Source organism: Haematobia irritans, chromosome 5 (genome assembly GCF_050003625.1).
Source record: "Haematobia irritans isolate KBUSLIRL chromosome 5, ASM5000362v1, whole genome shotgun sequence".
NCBI classification, from domain to species: domain Eukaryota; kingdom Metazoa; phylum Arthropoda; class Insecta; order Diptera; family Muscidae; genus Haematobia; species Haematobia irritans.
Window position 1 is genome coordinate 52,938,441 of NC_134401.1, and position 16,850 is coordinate 52,955,290.

At 31.8% G+C, this 16,850-nt stretch overlaps 1 protein-coding gene across 1 annotated transcript; it reads right to left on the minus strand.

Annotated features, from left to right (window-relative positions):
- Nucleotides 1-11,230: 11,230 nt before the first annotated feature.
- Nucleotides 11,231-12,503, minus strand: LOC142239691 (pickpocket protein 28-like). Its single transcript, XM_075311476.1, has one exon. The coding sequence runs from the start codon at nt 12,410-12,412 to the stop codon at nt 11,231-11,233; it is 1,182 nt and encodes a 393-aa protein (XP_075167591.1). The 5' UTR covers nt 12,413-12,503.
- Nucleotides 12,504-16,850: the final 4,347 nt, after the last annotated feature.

Sequence of the window (16,850 nt, forward strand, 5' to 3'; positions counted from 1 at the left end):
TGTAGATTTCTTTGAGGCCTTCATAAAGGGATTTTCTTTTTGGAATCGCCTGTGGGGTTTCTTTAGTGGCTTTTTTAGGTTGGGTCTCCATAATGATTTCATTTTGTTTACATTGCCCGCAAAGCATGATTATCTATATTGGGAGAAAAAACTGTAGAGGAAACAAAATAAAGGAAGAAAATAATTAAATAATTATGCAAATTTTATGTTTTATAGGCTACACTGAAAAAAAAAATAGAAAGTCTTTGGACTAATTAGAGACTAGGTTAGGTTAAGGTGGCAGCCCGATTTAATTTTAGGCTCACTTAGAGACTACATTCTACGATGTCGCTTATAGCAGCTATTTTGTTTCTAAAAAACAAATGCGTAAAGGGAAAATGAATGATTACCGGAACTATCTGGTGATGGTGAGTCATTATTCTCAAGCAAAAGTGATATATAGAAAAAATGACAATTTTATTAATTACTGAATTTTTTTATTGTGAATTTATTGGAATTTTATTTTATTTTATTTATTATAAGTTAAGATTCCCTACATTTTACTCTGTATACTTCACACAAAATAGATATGTTTTGTCTTCAATCACGAAATTAATTGATCTATTTAACTTTTAATTGAAATGTCTTCAATCACAGAAATGATACTATCAATTAAAAAAAAATTAATTGATACTATTAATTTTTGTTATTGATTTTTGTTTCCATTAAAAAACTTGTTGTATCAATTAAATTTTTAATTGAATATTTTTTAAAACTCAATTAAGACTTTAATTGGAAAAATTTTCGGGAATTTTTTTCTGCGTTTAGAAACAGATAAAATATGTAAATACAATTTGAATTAATTTTTTAATATAAATAAATTGTGTTACATTTCACTTTTATTTATTTTTTATTAATTAAATTTCTAGTAGAATATTCTTTAAACCTCAATTAAGACTTTAATTGGTAAAATTTTCGTGAAATTTTTTTCTGTGTCTAGAAACAGACAAAATATATAAATACAATTTAAATTAACTTTTTAATATAAATAAATTGTATTAAATTTTATTTCTCTATTTTTATATATTTTCTTATACCCTAAACCACATAGTGGTCAGGGTATAATAAGTTTGATCGGCCAAAAATGTGCCTACCAGAAATATTGATTTTAGACCCCATAAAATATATACCGATCGACTCAGAATCACCTCCTGAGTCGATCTAGCGCTTGGTGTCCGTCCGTCCATGTATTTGTTGTTCACAGGATTCCGGCCGCAATTATTAACCGATTTTGATGAAATTTGGTACAGGGAGTTTTTTTTTTGGCACAATGACGAACGCTATTGAATTTGGAAGAAATCGGATCAAATTTAGATATAGCTCCCATATATATGTATCGCCCGATTTCGACAAATGGGAATTTGGAAGAAATCGGATCAAATTTAGATATAGCTCTCATATATATGTATCGCCCGATTTTCCCAAATTTTGCCACAAAACCTTTATTTATCATCCGATCTTACTCAAAGTTGGCTAAATGTAATCTTATATAGCACTAACTATATGTGCAAAAAATCATCGAAATCGGTTCAGATTTAGATATAGCTCCCATATATATGTATAGCCCGATTTTCCCAAATTTGGCCATATAAACCTTATTTATTAACCGATCTTACTCAAAGTTGGCTTGATTCAGTCCTCTGTAGTACTAATGGTATGTGCAAAATTTCATCGAAATCGGTTCAGATGTAGATATAGCTCCCATATATGTATCACCCGATTTTGAAAAATTCGACCCTAATAACCTTACATTACCTTGACCATACAGGCCTCATTTCTTAACTGATCGTACCCAAATCTTGCACAAGGTAACCTTTTGTGGTAATAATCAAACCCGCAAAATATTATGCAAATTGGTTCAGATTTAGATATAGCTTCCATATATATGCATCGCTCGATTTTCCCAAATTTGACCATAGTACTCTTATTTATTAACCAATGTTACTCAAATTTGATGTACTAGCCGATCGTACTTATACGTACTTGTAGCTCTTATATAAGAATATTGCTCGATTTTTACAAATTTGTATTTATTACCCACACTAATTTAACGATTTTCTCTTTTTTAATAATGGGCTCAATATTAGTGGCATACTAACTCCGTAGGTGCAATATCAACACAGCCAGTGTTGCTAGAATTAGGGGAAATTCCCTATATGTAGGGGTTTTCTAATATTTAGCGTCTTGTAGGGACGTAGGCCCATAATGTAGGACATTTTCACTCAACACAATTTGTAATAATTTTTACATTTTGGTGGCTCTAGAGGAGGAAATTAGAAGCCGGCAAGGTTTGATCTTTAACAATGTGTGGTAAACTGTACTCCTGTAGAAAATTTTGTCAACATTTTATTTCTATAGAACATTTTGTCAAAATTGTATTTCTATAGAATTTTTTTTTCAAAATATTATTTCTATAAAAAATTTTCTCAAAATTTTCTTTCTGTGGAATTTTGTCTCAAAATTTTATTTCTATAGAATTTATTGTAGAAATTTTATTTCTATAGAAAAATTTCTCACAAAAATTTGTTTATAGAAACTCTTTCCAAAATTTTATTTTTAAAGAGATTTAACAAAAAAGGTTACTAATTTCTATAGAATTCTACTAACTGTGGCAACCGTTGTGGTAGTACAAATTTATATTCCAAGTTATATACGTTGCATATTCATGTTTTAAGATAATAAAGTACTTAGAACCATTTTTGTTTTGTAAATTTTTTAAATTTAACGAAAACAAGTAAGCAAAGTCTAAAGTCGGGCGGGGCCGACTATATTATACCCTTTGTAGATCTAAATTTTCGATACCATATCACATCCGTCAAATATGTTGGAGGCTATATATAAAGGTTTGTCCCAAATACATACATTTAAATATCACTCGATCTGGACAGATTTGACAGACTTCTACAAAATCTATAGACTCAAAATTTAAGTCGGCTAATGCACTAGGGTGGAACACAATTTTAGTAAAAATAAATATGGGAAACATTTAAATCTGAAGCACTTTTAAGGAAACTTTGCAAAAGCTTATTTATGATTTATCGCTCGATATATATGTATTAGAAGTTTAGGAAAATTAGAGTCATTTTTACAACTTTTCGACTAAGCAGTGGCGATTTTACAAGGAAAATGTTGGTATTTTGACCATTTTTGTCGAAATCAGATAAACATATATATGGGAGCTATGTCTAAATCTGAACCGATTTCTATCAAATTTGGCAAACATGACTATATTACTAATTGTACTCCCAGTGCAAAATTTCAACCAAATTGGGCCAAAACTCTGGCTTCTGGGGCCATATAAGTCCATATCGGGCGAAAACTATATATGGAAGCTATATCTAAATCTGAAGCGATTTCAATCAAATTTGGCACACATGACTATACTACCAATTGTACTCCTTGTGCAAAATTTCAAGCTAATCGGGATAAAACTCTGGCTTCTGAGTCCATATAAGTGAATATCGGGCGAAAGATATATATGGGAGCTATATCTAAATCTGAATCGATTTCAACCAAATTTTTCACGCATAGCTACAATGCTAAATGTACTCCCTGTGCAAAAGTTCAACCAAATTGGGCCAAAACTCTGGCTTTTAGGACCATATTAGTCCATATCGGGCGAAAGATATACAGTCGACTCCGCTTTACTGAAACGTTAAAAATGCAGCCATTTAATTTCAGTTATCCGAAGTTTTTGCTAAAGCGGACTACGGATAACTGAAAAAAACTTCCAGTAATGCGAACTTCGGATAACTGAAAAAGTTTCAGTAAAGCGGACTCCGTATAACTGGAAAAAAATCCACTCAATTTCAGTTAACCGAACTTATGACCAATGCTATGTACATAAAATAATAAAAACAAGGTGTTTGATTCCGTGTGTGTGCCATCTACAATTTTACCTTTCAGTTGATTTTATTTACAGAGTGATTTAAACTGTTTTGAAAGTGCCATCTTCACTTGAAATAAAGCGTTCTCAATACGGAGAAGAAAATGTACTCTCTCTCAATAGCGAGAATGTGGCATTTTCAGTAAAGCGAAGTCATACTAATGTGACGAAACTCATTTGAACACAAAAAACTTTTCAGTAATCCGATTTTTTCAGTTAAGCGGAGTTTCACTAAAGCGGAGTAATTTAAATGAAATGGACAGAAAAAACAACTGGGGAATGCGATCGATTTCAGTTATCCGAGGTTTTTCAGTAAAGCGCATTGCGCTAAAGCGGAGTCGACTGTATATGGGAGCTATATCTAAATCTGAACCGATTTCTTCCAAAATCAATAGGGTTCTATTCTGACCCAAATAAGGAACATGTGCCAAATTTGAAGGCGATTGGACTTAAATTGCGACCTATACTTTGATCACAAAAATGTGTTCACAGACAGACGGACGGACGGACAGACGGACATGGTTATATCGACTCAGGGACCCACCCTGACCATTATTGCCAAAGACACCATGTGTCTATCTCGTCTCCTTCTGGGTGTTACAAACATATGCACTAACTTATAATACCCTGTTCCACAGTGTGGCGCAGGGTATAAATATAGTAGGGAAAATTGTTTGGGAATGTATAGGAAAGTAGGAAACTTTTTTTGTCCTTGTAGGGTAAACCGAACATATTCCTTGGCAACATTGACTATGAGCTATAGTCAGATTGACACAAAGCACCCATAGACATGTACCCCTTAAATACCCCTTAAAGATGCAACTGCGGTTTATCTCCCAGACCTATATGTTACCCCACAAATGCTTATGATTACTAATTCTGTAATGGTGGTTTAGGGTATATATATGTAGTCGGCCCCGCCCGACTTTCTACTTTACTTACTTGTTTAAATTACTATTAATATATTTTTTATATATTTATATTTATGTATGTTTTATATATATTTTTATATTTATTTTATTAACATTCTTCTCTTTTCTAAATTATTTTATAGTAATTTTAATTTTAATGTAATTTTATTTATTATGATTAAATTAAATTTTCCTCATAATTTCTCTCTGTATAACATATTTTATAAGCAGACAAAATATGTAAATATTAGTTATGTCTATAATTATGTGTTTTGTGTTTGTTACCTTATTGTTGTAAATTTGAAATATCTGTAGGCTTCCTTTAATTCTATGTCCACATGACTATCTAGCAAAGTTAACACTGACTTATGTCCTAGTGAAAATGCTTAGTTATATACTTGTATAGTAGCAATAGGAAAACGATAACACCACCTAAACTTGGGAATGATTTAATTTTAGTAATGTTTTGTGATAATCTCTCGCATGGACTACGAAAGGACATAGAAAATAGTCATGCTTTTCCCATTCAATGCTTGGTTTTTGCTTTTGTAAGAAAATCGGATTAAAAAACTTACACATGACTACAAAATCCATGAAAATATTCGCAATGGGTGTCAATTATAAAGGACATTTTAAATTAGACACATCTATTTACATTACTATATACACGCAAAGAAAAAAAACGTTTCGAAAACGTGTACCGAAAACGTTTTTCTTTTGTTAGAGTTTTTTGAATTGCTTCGAAAAATTTAAACTTTTATCACCAAAAAAATTCGTTTGTTTCAAAATGTTTATTTTTTCAATAAAAAAAGTTATTTTTGAAATAACAACACAGTCCATTTCGTTTATATCAAACACTGTTCTTTTCTGACTTTAGGTCTTTAATAAGACACATTTTACAGTTCAAAATTTAATATAGTACAATGTAATGTTGAACATTTTTTCGGAATCTTCCGAATATATCTGGAATATATGTAAAAAAACAGAAGCAAAAAGAAAAAACTTTGGCCGAAGCAGGGCTCGAACCCACGACCCTTGGCATGAGAGTCGGACGTAGCTACCACTGCTCCACGGTGCCAAACTAAATGTTTGTTTCTGTTAAATAAACTTTGTTTATTCGGTTCGTGGGCGCCGCAAGCTATGCTATATAAATATAACTTATATGGATATTTATCTATTGATGACCATAACAGGTACATAGCTCAGTGGTTAGTGTGTTGGCTTACAATGTGCATGGTCCGCGGTTCGATTCTCCGTCCAGGCGAAAGGTAAAAAAAAAATTTAAAAATTTATAAAATCGTATAATTTCTTCTACATTGTTGGTATTACAGGAAAAGGTGTTAAGAACTAAAAATCCTCGTGGATGTGAGAAAGATGTGAGGGACAATGCAATTAGCAAGAAAATAATGTTTTTTTTGAGCTAGTCTTTATGAAATTGTTTTTACATCCTGGAAAAGAATAAACGTTTACCACAAAAAGTATATACTTTTCTTCCAAATACACTTCCTTACAGCGAAAAGCAAATGAGAAACGAACTTTGTTTGTCTAAAATTTCGTTTGGGAGGAAAGAATTATTTTTTTGCGTGTATGTATATGGAATATGAATGTAGGCCAAGATTGACTATGATGTTACTAAGACTTTTTTGCCCGAAAAATCTGGACTTTATACTTTCAGTTTCATGCAGTTATCAAGGTCAGTTCGTCTCAGGAAGTAAAATAGGTCTATATGGAGGCCTTACCAAATGGACCGATAAAAAAATCGATACAGGTTTTTGGGTGTCTACACTGAAAAAAATATTTACGCGATATTAAAGATTACGCAACCTAAATTTTAGGATGCGAAATTTACTAAATATTTAAAGAAATTGTCCTTAAATTAACTGAAATATAGAATTTTTAGATTTAAGATAAAGAAGCTTCAAATATAAGCAAAGAATTATTTTGAGGATTTAGCATCTTTGGTTTAAAGTTTTTTTTTTTTGTATTAAGAAAACATTTTTTCTTTGAAGTATCCGTTATAATTTGAATTTATAAACTGGCATTTGTTTGTAAAGAGAATGAAAATTTAATAAATGAAATAGGTTTCCTAATTTTAATTTTATTGGTCCTAGATTTAAAGACAGATAGGTCGCTAAAAAATTTCTTTATTTTAAAGAAGCCGCATCTTTGGCTCGGAATCAATACCACAAAAATCTTTGGATCCAAGTAAACTTTTTTTTGAGTGTAAGATATCATATACTGCTCTATATATCAGTATATAATTTCAGGCAAATCGGATAAAAACTACGGTTTCTAGAAGCCCAAGGAGTTAAATCGGGAAACCGGCCCATATGGGGGCTATGCCAAAAACATGAACCGATACATACCATATTCAGCACACCTAAATGTGATTCTGAAAAACCTACAGAATCTGGACCCCAAATCGGAGGCCCGATTTTGAAGGGGACTATATCAAAACCTGCACCGATATACTATATATTCGGCACATCTATTTATGGTCGTAAAATACCACCAGATTTCCAATATTAGGCAAATATGATAAAAACTACGGTTTCTATAAGCCCAAGATGTAAAATCGGGAGATCGGTCCATATATATGGCTATACCAAAACATGGACCGATACTCACCATTTTCGGCACACCTATTACGGCGCAACTAAAATACCGCTAGAGTTCCACTTTCACACATATTGGATAAAAACTACGGTTTCTAGAGTCCCAAGAAGTAAAATCGGGAGATCGGTCTATATGGGGGCCATAAGCGTAGGAAGGCCTCTGGGGAGGGGGCTTAGACCCCCCCCCCCCAGAAAACTAGTGAAAAAGTTTTTTTGGGTCTCGGAGGGGTGCAAAATTGGCGGAGAAGCGATGACTGTAGTATGAATTGTCATAGAAAGGATGTCCACAATTTCAGCAGCCGTTGCACTGAATTTACATCACTTCTTAAGGTGTGATCCGAATTCAGTATTTTGAATGTGAATGAAAAAATTTTGTAATATTTTCTCGAATAAATAATTTTTATAATTTTTAATGCATTCCAATGCTTGTCTGACAATATGAAAAAATGAGCTATAAAAAATTAATCGAAAAAAAATCCTGTGTAGTTAAAATAACTACTACTATTAGTTGCTTTATTAAAAATTAATTGTCTAGTTATGTTGATGTATGATTTTTTATTCATTTTTATAAAATAAAACATTAATTGAACCTATAAGTTCAGTCTACTAATTTTTAGCTAGGGGAGCTATAGCCCCCTAGGAAAATTGTCTAGCTACGCTATTTGGGGTCTTAAAATCGGTTTATAAGGGGACTATATCAAATATATACCGATATAGCTCATCTTCGAATTTGACCTGTCTGCAAACAAAAAATGAATCTGTGCCAAATTTCAGTGCGACAGCGCCATTATTGTAGGCTGTAGCGTGGTTATAGAAATATTTTGAATGTAGGTTTTTCAATATTCCTTAAAGTCGAAAATCGATTTTTTAAATGTAAAACAAGTATATAAGGCAGTAAGTTCGGCCAGGCCGAAGCTTATGTACCCTCCACCATGGATTGCATAGAAACTTCTACTGAAGACTGTCATCCACAATCGAATTACTTGGGTTGCGGTAACACTTGCCGATGGCAAGGTATCTTAAAACTTCCTAACACCGATTAAATTAAGTTTAAAGTTTCTATAGAAATAAAATTTTGGCAAAATAAAATTTTGAAAACATTTTCTATAGAAATAAAATTTGGAAAAAAATTTTCTATAGAAATAAAATTTGGAAAAAAATTTCTATAGAAATAAAATTTTGACAAAATTTTCTATAGAAATGAAATTTTGACAAAATTTCCTATAGAAATAAAATTTTGGTAGATTATTTTTGGCTCGAGTGGCAACCATGATTATGAACCGATATGGACCAATTTTTGTGTGATTTGGGATCGGCTATATATAACTATAGACCGATATGGACCAATTCTGGCATGGTTATTAGCGGCCTTATACAAAGATTTCAACCGGATCGGATGAATTTTGCTCCTCCAAGAGGATCCGGAAATCAAATCTGGGGAACGGTTTATATGGGGGCTATATATAATTATGGACTGATATGGAGCAATTTTTGCGTGCTTGTTAGAGACCACATTCTAACACCATGTTCCAAATTTCAATCGGATCGAATGAATTTTGTTCCTCCAAGAGGCTCCGGAGGACAAATCTGGGGATCGATTTATATGGGGGCTATATATAATTATGGACCGATATGGACCAATTCCTGCATGGTTGTTAGAGACCATATACTAACACTACGTACCAAATTTCAACCGGATCGGATGAATTTTGCTCCTCTAAGAGGCTCCGGAGGTCAAATCTGGGGATCGGCTTAAATGGGGGCTACATATAATTATGGGCCGATGTGGACCAATTTTTGCATGGTCATTAGAGAACATATACCAACACCATGTACCAAATTTCAGCCGGATCGGATGAAATTTGCTTCTCTTAGCGGCTCCGCAAGCCAAATCGGGGGATCGGTTTATATGGGGGCTATATATAATTATAGACCGATGTGGACCAATTTTTGCATGGTTGTTAGATACCATATACTTACACCATGTACCAAATTTCAGCCGGATCGGATGAAATTTGCTTATCTTAGAGGCCTCGCAAGCCAAATTTGGGGGTCCGTTTCTATGGGGCCTATATATAATTATGGACCGTTGTGGACCAATTTTTGCATGTTTGTTGGAGATCATATGCTAACACCATGTACCAAATTTCAGCCGTATCGGATGAAATTTCCTACTCTTAGGGCAATCGCAAGCCAAATTTGGGGGACCGTTTATATGGGGGCTATACGTAAAAGTGGACCGATATGGCCCATTTGCAATACCATCTGACCTACATCAATAACAACTACTTGTGCCAAGTTTCAAGTCGATAGCTTGTTTCGTTCGGAAGTTAGCGTGATTTCAACAGACGGACGGACGGACATGCTCAGATCGACTCATAATTTCACCACGACCCAGAATATAAATACCTTATGGGGTCTTAGAGCAGTATTTCGATGTGTTCCAAACGGAATGACAAAGTTAATATACCCCCATCCTATGGTGGAGGGTATAAAAAGTATATACGGCCGTAAGTTCGGCCAGGCCGAATTTTATGTATTCTCCACCATGGATTGCGTAGAAACTTCTACTAACGACTGTCACCCACAATCGAATAACTTGGGTTGTGGTAATTCGTCTTCTAAATTGGAAGTTAGTCCATACGGCAGAAATTTGGTACGCTGTGTTAGTATATGGTCTCTAACAACCATTCCAAACGTGGTCCATATCGGTCCATAGTTATATATAGCGCCCAGATAAACCAATCCCCTGATTTTACTTCCTCCTGCATACACAAATTTCATTTAATCTTGCTACAATTTGGTACTAATCACACAAAAAGTGGACCATGAAGATTCATAATTAAATATAGCCTCCGCATAAACCGATCCCCAGATTTGACCTCCGAAGCCTCTTGGAGGAGCAAAATTCATACGATCCGCTTAAAATTTGTATTTATTATTTATTAAAGAATTTAAACCCATAATTATGATATTAAATTAGATACAAAGGTTTTCGACCTACGGTTAAAACTATGTACGTGGTGTTAGTGTTGTCGCTAACAAATATGCCAAAATTAGTCCATATCGGTCTATAATTATATATAGCCCCCATATAAACTGATCCCCGGATTTTGGTTTTGGAGCCTCTTGGAGGAGCAAAATTCATGCGATTCGGTTGAAATTTGGTACATTGTGTTAGTATGTGGCTACTAACAACCATGCCAAACTTGGTCCATATCGATCTATAGTTATATATAGCCCTCAGATAAACCAACCCCCCCATATTTCAATTTTGGCTCTCTAATTACCGCGCAAAAGTTCATATCGGTTCGTAATTATTTGAATACTTTCCTATATATATACCTTTGTTTTGTCTAATATATAACACGTATGGACTAACATATAGTTTAGAAGACGATGTTAAGAAGTTTTAAGATACTTTCCCATCGGCAAGTATCACAATCCATCATGGTTGACTGTCGTTAGTATAAGTTTCTACGCAATCCATGGTGGAGGGTACATAAGCTTCGGCCAGGGCGAACTTATGACCGTATATACTTGATTTTATTAATTTGTGCTAATATAAAAATATATCCAAAATAAGAAATGCGTTTTTTTATTTAAAAATGTATTTCTTATTAAATTATTAAAATATTTACATTAATTACAAATTATAATAAATGTATAAAAAAAATAAGCAATCTTGGGCTATTGGCTTATAAAAATTTAATTTTATTAATATAAAGATGAAATATTTTAGTTTTTAATGAATTTTCTGCAAAAAATCTTTTTTCAAATTAACCTCTTATAGTTCGCGTCATATTCGACCACAAACGCAATGTGAAATGATAGATAACTTCAACAACACTAAGTATGGAGATACCCATAAATAGTCCAAAAACACCACCAAAATTGGCCAATAACTCAGTGACACCATAGAGCTCGGAACGTCTTGAGGTAATGAATTGATTCTCCTTGAAATAGATTAAAAGTTTGGACATTTTGCCACCAGGATACTCTTCATTATATGAATCCAAATCGTCATAGGCTTTCAGGGTATTAACCAAATCGAAATGTCCCTCGGATATTTCTGCCTCATATTCCAATGAGGTACAAGCAGGCATACAATTGCAATTATCTGCTGGAGCTATGCCCTCCTTGGCTAGTTGTAGGCCATCCTTGAATTGCTTCAGATTCAATTCATTCTGGGCTTTCATATAGCATTCGATTTTATTCTCACCACATATCGGGGTGTCTGCAGACCTGGGCATTGAGAAATGAACACAGCCACATTGAGAGAGAGTGAAATTTGTTAGACATTCCCTTTCACAATTGTTCTGGCTATAGATTTTATAGAATTTCAACTGGCGATCTTTACGCATAAAACATCGCCTCTTGGCCGGGTCATAGGCGGCTATATCGGCTGAGGTGGTAATCATTTTTGGTTTGACAGCTATAATAACCTCCTTGTCCATAGAGATTCGAACAAAATGTTTCGATACCGAGGGTACATCATCGGGTGAATGTAGCATTACCTTGAATCCTTGAATGGGTCCTTGACATGTATAGTCCACTTCATCTATGAAACTTTGTAAAAATACCCTAAGACCAGCTGTGGATCCCGAATTTAATACTCTAGCTGGATAGGTATGCAATTCACCCACATCGGTATAGCCTTCCTCCAACGACCAGTTCAGAGGAGCAATGTTATAGATTTCTGAGGTTTCAGTTCTCATTTTATTTCGCACTACCACATCGTGATACATATCGTTGGCCCTTAAACTATTGAAGGCATAGCATATACCCTCATCGGTATAGACACGGGTGAAGAGATCTCCACAGGTGGTTTCATTGCCAAACCACATGCAAATATAGAAGTATCTATCGAAATCGGGAAGCATTTTATTCAAAGTTCGTATATAATCGATCTCTTTCAGATAGGGCTCCCTATCCGAAGTTGCCGAGGAACAAATGTGCATCAAAGTAAGTGTTTCCTCCAAATCGGAATGGGTGAAATTTTCACTAAATTGACGACCTCCTTTCTCAAATGCATCCAGTTTTTCAGAAAGTTCCCAGAAAGTATCATCTAAAGAAAAGAATTTAAAAAAATATTCTAAAATATACCACCGTCCTTTATAAAGTATCTTCCCGCACTCTTACCCACTGTTTTATTAATGGCCCTTTTAGTTTCCGGACATATGGTAACCCTGGGAAAGGGTATACTCCATATGGGAGTACTTTTCTCCGAGAAGCTTACTATAACCGGTGTATCATACCATCTTACATAGATTTTCCCTATAATTGAGGTACAAGAAAACACGGCGATTGCAATTACCACTATCCAAAAAATGACCTCCTTCCGTGGCCTTTGTTGACCAAAATATTGAAATCCATGGATGGATGTATTTGAACAATATTCTGCATGAATTTCCCGAATGCCCTCAATAAGGGATTTCCGTTTTAACGATCCATCTGCCTCTTTGGTCTCTATATTCGATTCTTCATTGAGGGAATTTGTTTCGGCTTCGGGTTTAGCTTTTGGTGGATTGTAGAGAACGGAAGGCATGATATCTTTTCTAGGAATAAAAATAAAAACCACATAATATAATTTATTGAAATTAATTTAATTTTAACTTAAATTTAATTATAATAATTAGAATTTTAATTTTAAATATAAATTTATTTTTTATTTAACTACACTAAATTTAAACTTAATTCTAACTTTAATTTTATTTTAATGTTAATTTTTATTTCATATTGATTACTATAGAAAATTTTGTTTTTATAGAACAATTGTTGACTATATGTTTAATTATACACTACACCACATAGAAATTTCGTTTCTATAGAATATTTTGTCAAACTTTATGTTATAGAAAATTTTGTCGAAATTTTATTTCTATAGAAAAGTTTGTCAAATTTTATTTTATAGAAAATTTTATCTAAATTTTATTTGTATAGAAAATTTTGTCAAAATTTTATTTCTATAGAAAATTTTGTCAAAATTTAATTTAAAAGCAAATGATGTCACAATTTTATTTTATAAAAATTTCTTTCAAAATTTTATATTATATAAAATTGTGTCAAAATTTTATTTTCGTAGAAATTTTTCTCAAAATTTTATTTCTATAAAAAATGTCACAATTTTATTTCTATAGAAAATTTTTATCAAAATTGTATTTTATAGAAAATTTTGACTACATTTTATTTCTTTGGAAAATTTGTCAAAATTGTATGCTCTAGAAAATTTAGTCACAATTTTATGTTCTAGAAAATTTAGTCAAAATTTTATTTCTATAGAAAATTTTGTGAAAATTTTATTTCTAAGACAATTTTTGGAAAATTTTATTTCTAAGAAAATTTTTGGAAAATTTTATTTCTACATAAAATGTCAAAATTTCATTTCCATAGAAAATTTTGCCAACATTTAATTTCTGTAGAAATTTTTGTCAAAATTTTATTTCTATAGAAAATTTTGTCAAAATTGTAAAGGGTGGTTAAATTGTAAGGGTCGATGTTGAATGTGAACCACACCTAAACGCTAAGTTTTTTGCCGAATTTTATTTGATATTTCTCTATTTCAGACTTACTCAATTTGAACCATGGAGAGATACACAATCCAACAACGTATTAAAGTTATCCAGACTTATTATGATGTGGATGATCAATTTTCGAAGAAAATCATCTTCAGTGATGAGGCACATTTTCACCTCAGTGGACTCGTCAATAAACAGAATTGCCGCATTTGGGCGAATGAGAATCCAAGAGTGATTGTCGAAAAACCAATGTACCCACAAAGAGTGACTGTTTGCTGCGGTTTATGGGCTGGCGGCATCATCGGGCAGTATTTTTCCAAAATGAGGCCGGTCAGGCAGTTACTGTGAACGATGTTCGCTATCGTGAGATGATTACGAACTTTTTATGGCCCGAATTGGAAGATATGGATGTGGACGATATGTGGTTTCAGCAGGACGGTGCCACTTGCCACACAGCTAACGAAACAATGGCTCTTTTGCGCAACAAATTCAATGGTCATGTTATCTCACGTAATGGCGATTTCAATTGGCCGCCAAGATCATGTGATTTGACACCGTTGGACTTTTTTCTTTGGGGTTATTTGAAAGAAAAGGTGTACGTCGATAAGCCAGCAACAATTCAAGAGCTAAAGGATGGGATAATTCGGCACATTAACGGCATAGAACCTCCATTATGCCTCAGCGTCATCGAAAATTTGGACCATCGGATGGAGGCACACCTCCGAGGTCGCGGCGCCCATTTGGCTGATATTTTATTCCATGCATAATTGAGTAAGACCAATATATCATAATAAAATAAAATTACAATAATTTCCTAAACAGTTTGTGTTTTATTCAAAATCAACATCGGCCCTTGAAATTTTAACAGCCCTTTATTTCTGCAGAAAATTTTGTCAATATTTTATTTCTATAGAAAATTTTGTAAAAATGTTATTTTTATAGAAAATTTTATTTCTATAGAACATTTTGTCAACATTTTATTTCTATAGAAAATTTTGTCAAATTTTATTTGTATAGAAAATTTTGTTTTTGTTGAAAACTTTGTCAAAATTTATTTCTATAGAAAATTTTGTTCAAGTTTTATTTCTATAGAAAGTTTTCTCAAAATTTTATTTCTATAGAATTTAATTTAAAAGCAAATATTGTCACAATTTTATTTTATAAAAATTTCTTTCAGAATTTTATATTATAGAAAATTGTGTCAAAATTTTATTTTCGTAGAAATTTTTCTCAAAATTTTATTTCTATAAAAAAACGTTGCCACAATTTTATTTCTATAGAAAATTTTTATCAAAATTGTATTTTATAGAACATTTTACCAAAATTTTATTCCTTTAGAAAATTTTGTCGACATTTTATTTCTTTGGAAAATTTGTCAAAATTTCATTTCAATAAAAAATTTTGTCAAAATTTTATGTTCTAGAAAATTTAGACAAAATTTTATTTCTATAGAAAATTTTACCAAAATTTTATTTCTATAGAAAATTTTGTGAAAATTTTATTTCTATAGAAAATTTTTGGAAAATTTTATTTCTACATAAAATTTCAAAATTTCATTTCCATAGAAAATGTTGTCAACACTTAATTTCTGTAGAACATTTTGTCAAAATTTTATTTCTATAGAATATTTTGTCAAAATTTTATTTCTATAGAAAATTTTGTCAAATTTTATTTGTATAGAAAATTTTGTTCAAGTTTTATTTCTATAGAAAATTTAGTCAATATTTTATTTCTATAGAAAATTTTGTGAAAATTTTATTTTATGGAAAATTTTATTTCTACATAAAATGTCAAAATTTCATTTCCATAGAAAATATTGTCATCATTTAATTTCTGTAGAAATTTTTGTCAAAATTTTGTCAAATTTTTATTTGTATAAAAAATTTTGTTTTTATTGAAAACTTTGTCAAAATTTATTTATGTAGAAAATTTAGTTCAAGTTTTATTTCTACAGAAAGTTTTGTCAAAATTTTATTTCTATAGAAAATGTGGTCAAAATTTAATTTAAAAGCAATTTTATTTTATAAAAATTTCTTTCAAAATTTGTGTCAAAATTTTATTTTCGTAGAAATTTTTCTCAAAATTTTATTTCTATAAAAAACGTTGTCACAATTTTATTTCTATAGAAATTTTTATCAAAATTGTAATTTATAGAAAATTTTACCAAAATTGTATACCTTTAGAAAATTTTGTCAACATTTTATTTCATTGGAAACTAAAATTTTATGTTCTAGAAAATTTAGACAAAATTTTATTTCTATAGAAAATTTTGGGAAAATTTTATTTCTATAGAAAATTTTGTGAAAATTTTATTTCTATAGAAAATTTTTGGAAAATTTTATTTCTACATAAAATGTCAAAATTTCATTTCCATAGAAAATTTTGTCAACATTTATTTTTTTGTAGAACATTTTGTCAAAATTGTATTTCATTGTTGTTGTTTTTGATTTCAGCTTAAAACCATGCATTGACTAAACTACAAATGTAGCTTAACCAACAGTGGAAAAGAATGTTTGTCAAATTTATTTGGGCAAAGCCCTATAGACTGCAAGATGGTTGGATGGACGCACTTTGGGTTTATTGAACTGCCTGAATTTATTCTGATAATTGGTTGATAGTTTTGCTGCAAGTAGAGGATGCTGATGAGGAATGTGGTTATTCCGAAACGTGCGTCTATCCAATCACCTTGCAGTCTATAGGGCTTTGCCCAAATAAATTTGACAAACATTCTTTTCCACTGTTGGTTAAGCTACATTTGTAGTTTAGTCAAATTTTATTTCTATATTTCTATAGAAAATTTTGTCAAAATTTTATTACTATAGAAAATTTTGTCAAAATTTTAATTCTATAGAAAATTTTGTCAAAATTTTATTACTACAGA

Coding starts and splice junctions, on each gene's coding strand:
- LOC142239691 (XM_075311476.1), bottom strand. CDS start 12,412: ATGCACATTTGTTCCTCGGCAACTTCGGATAGGGAGCCCTATCTGAAA.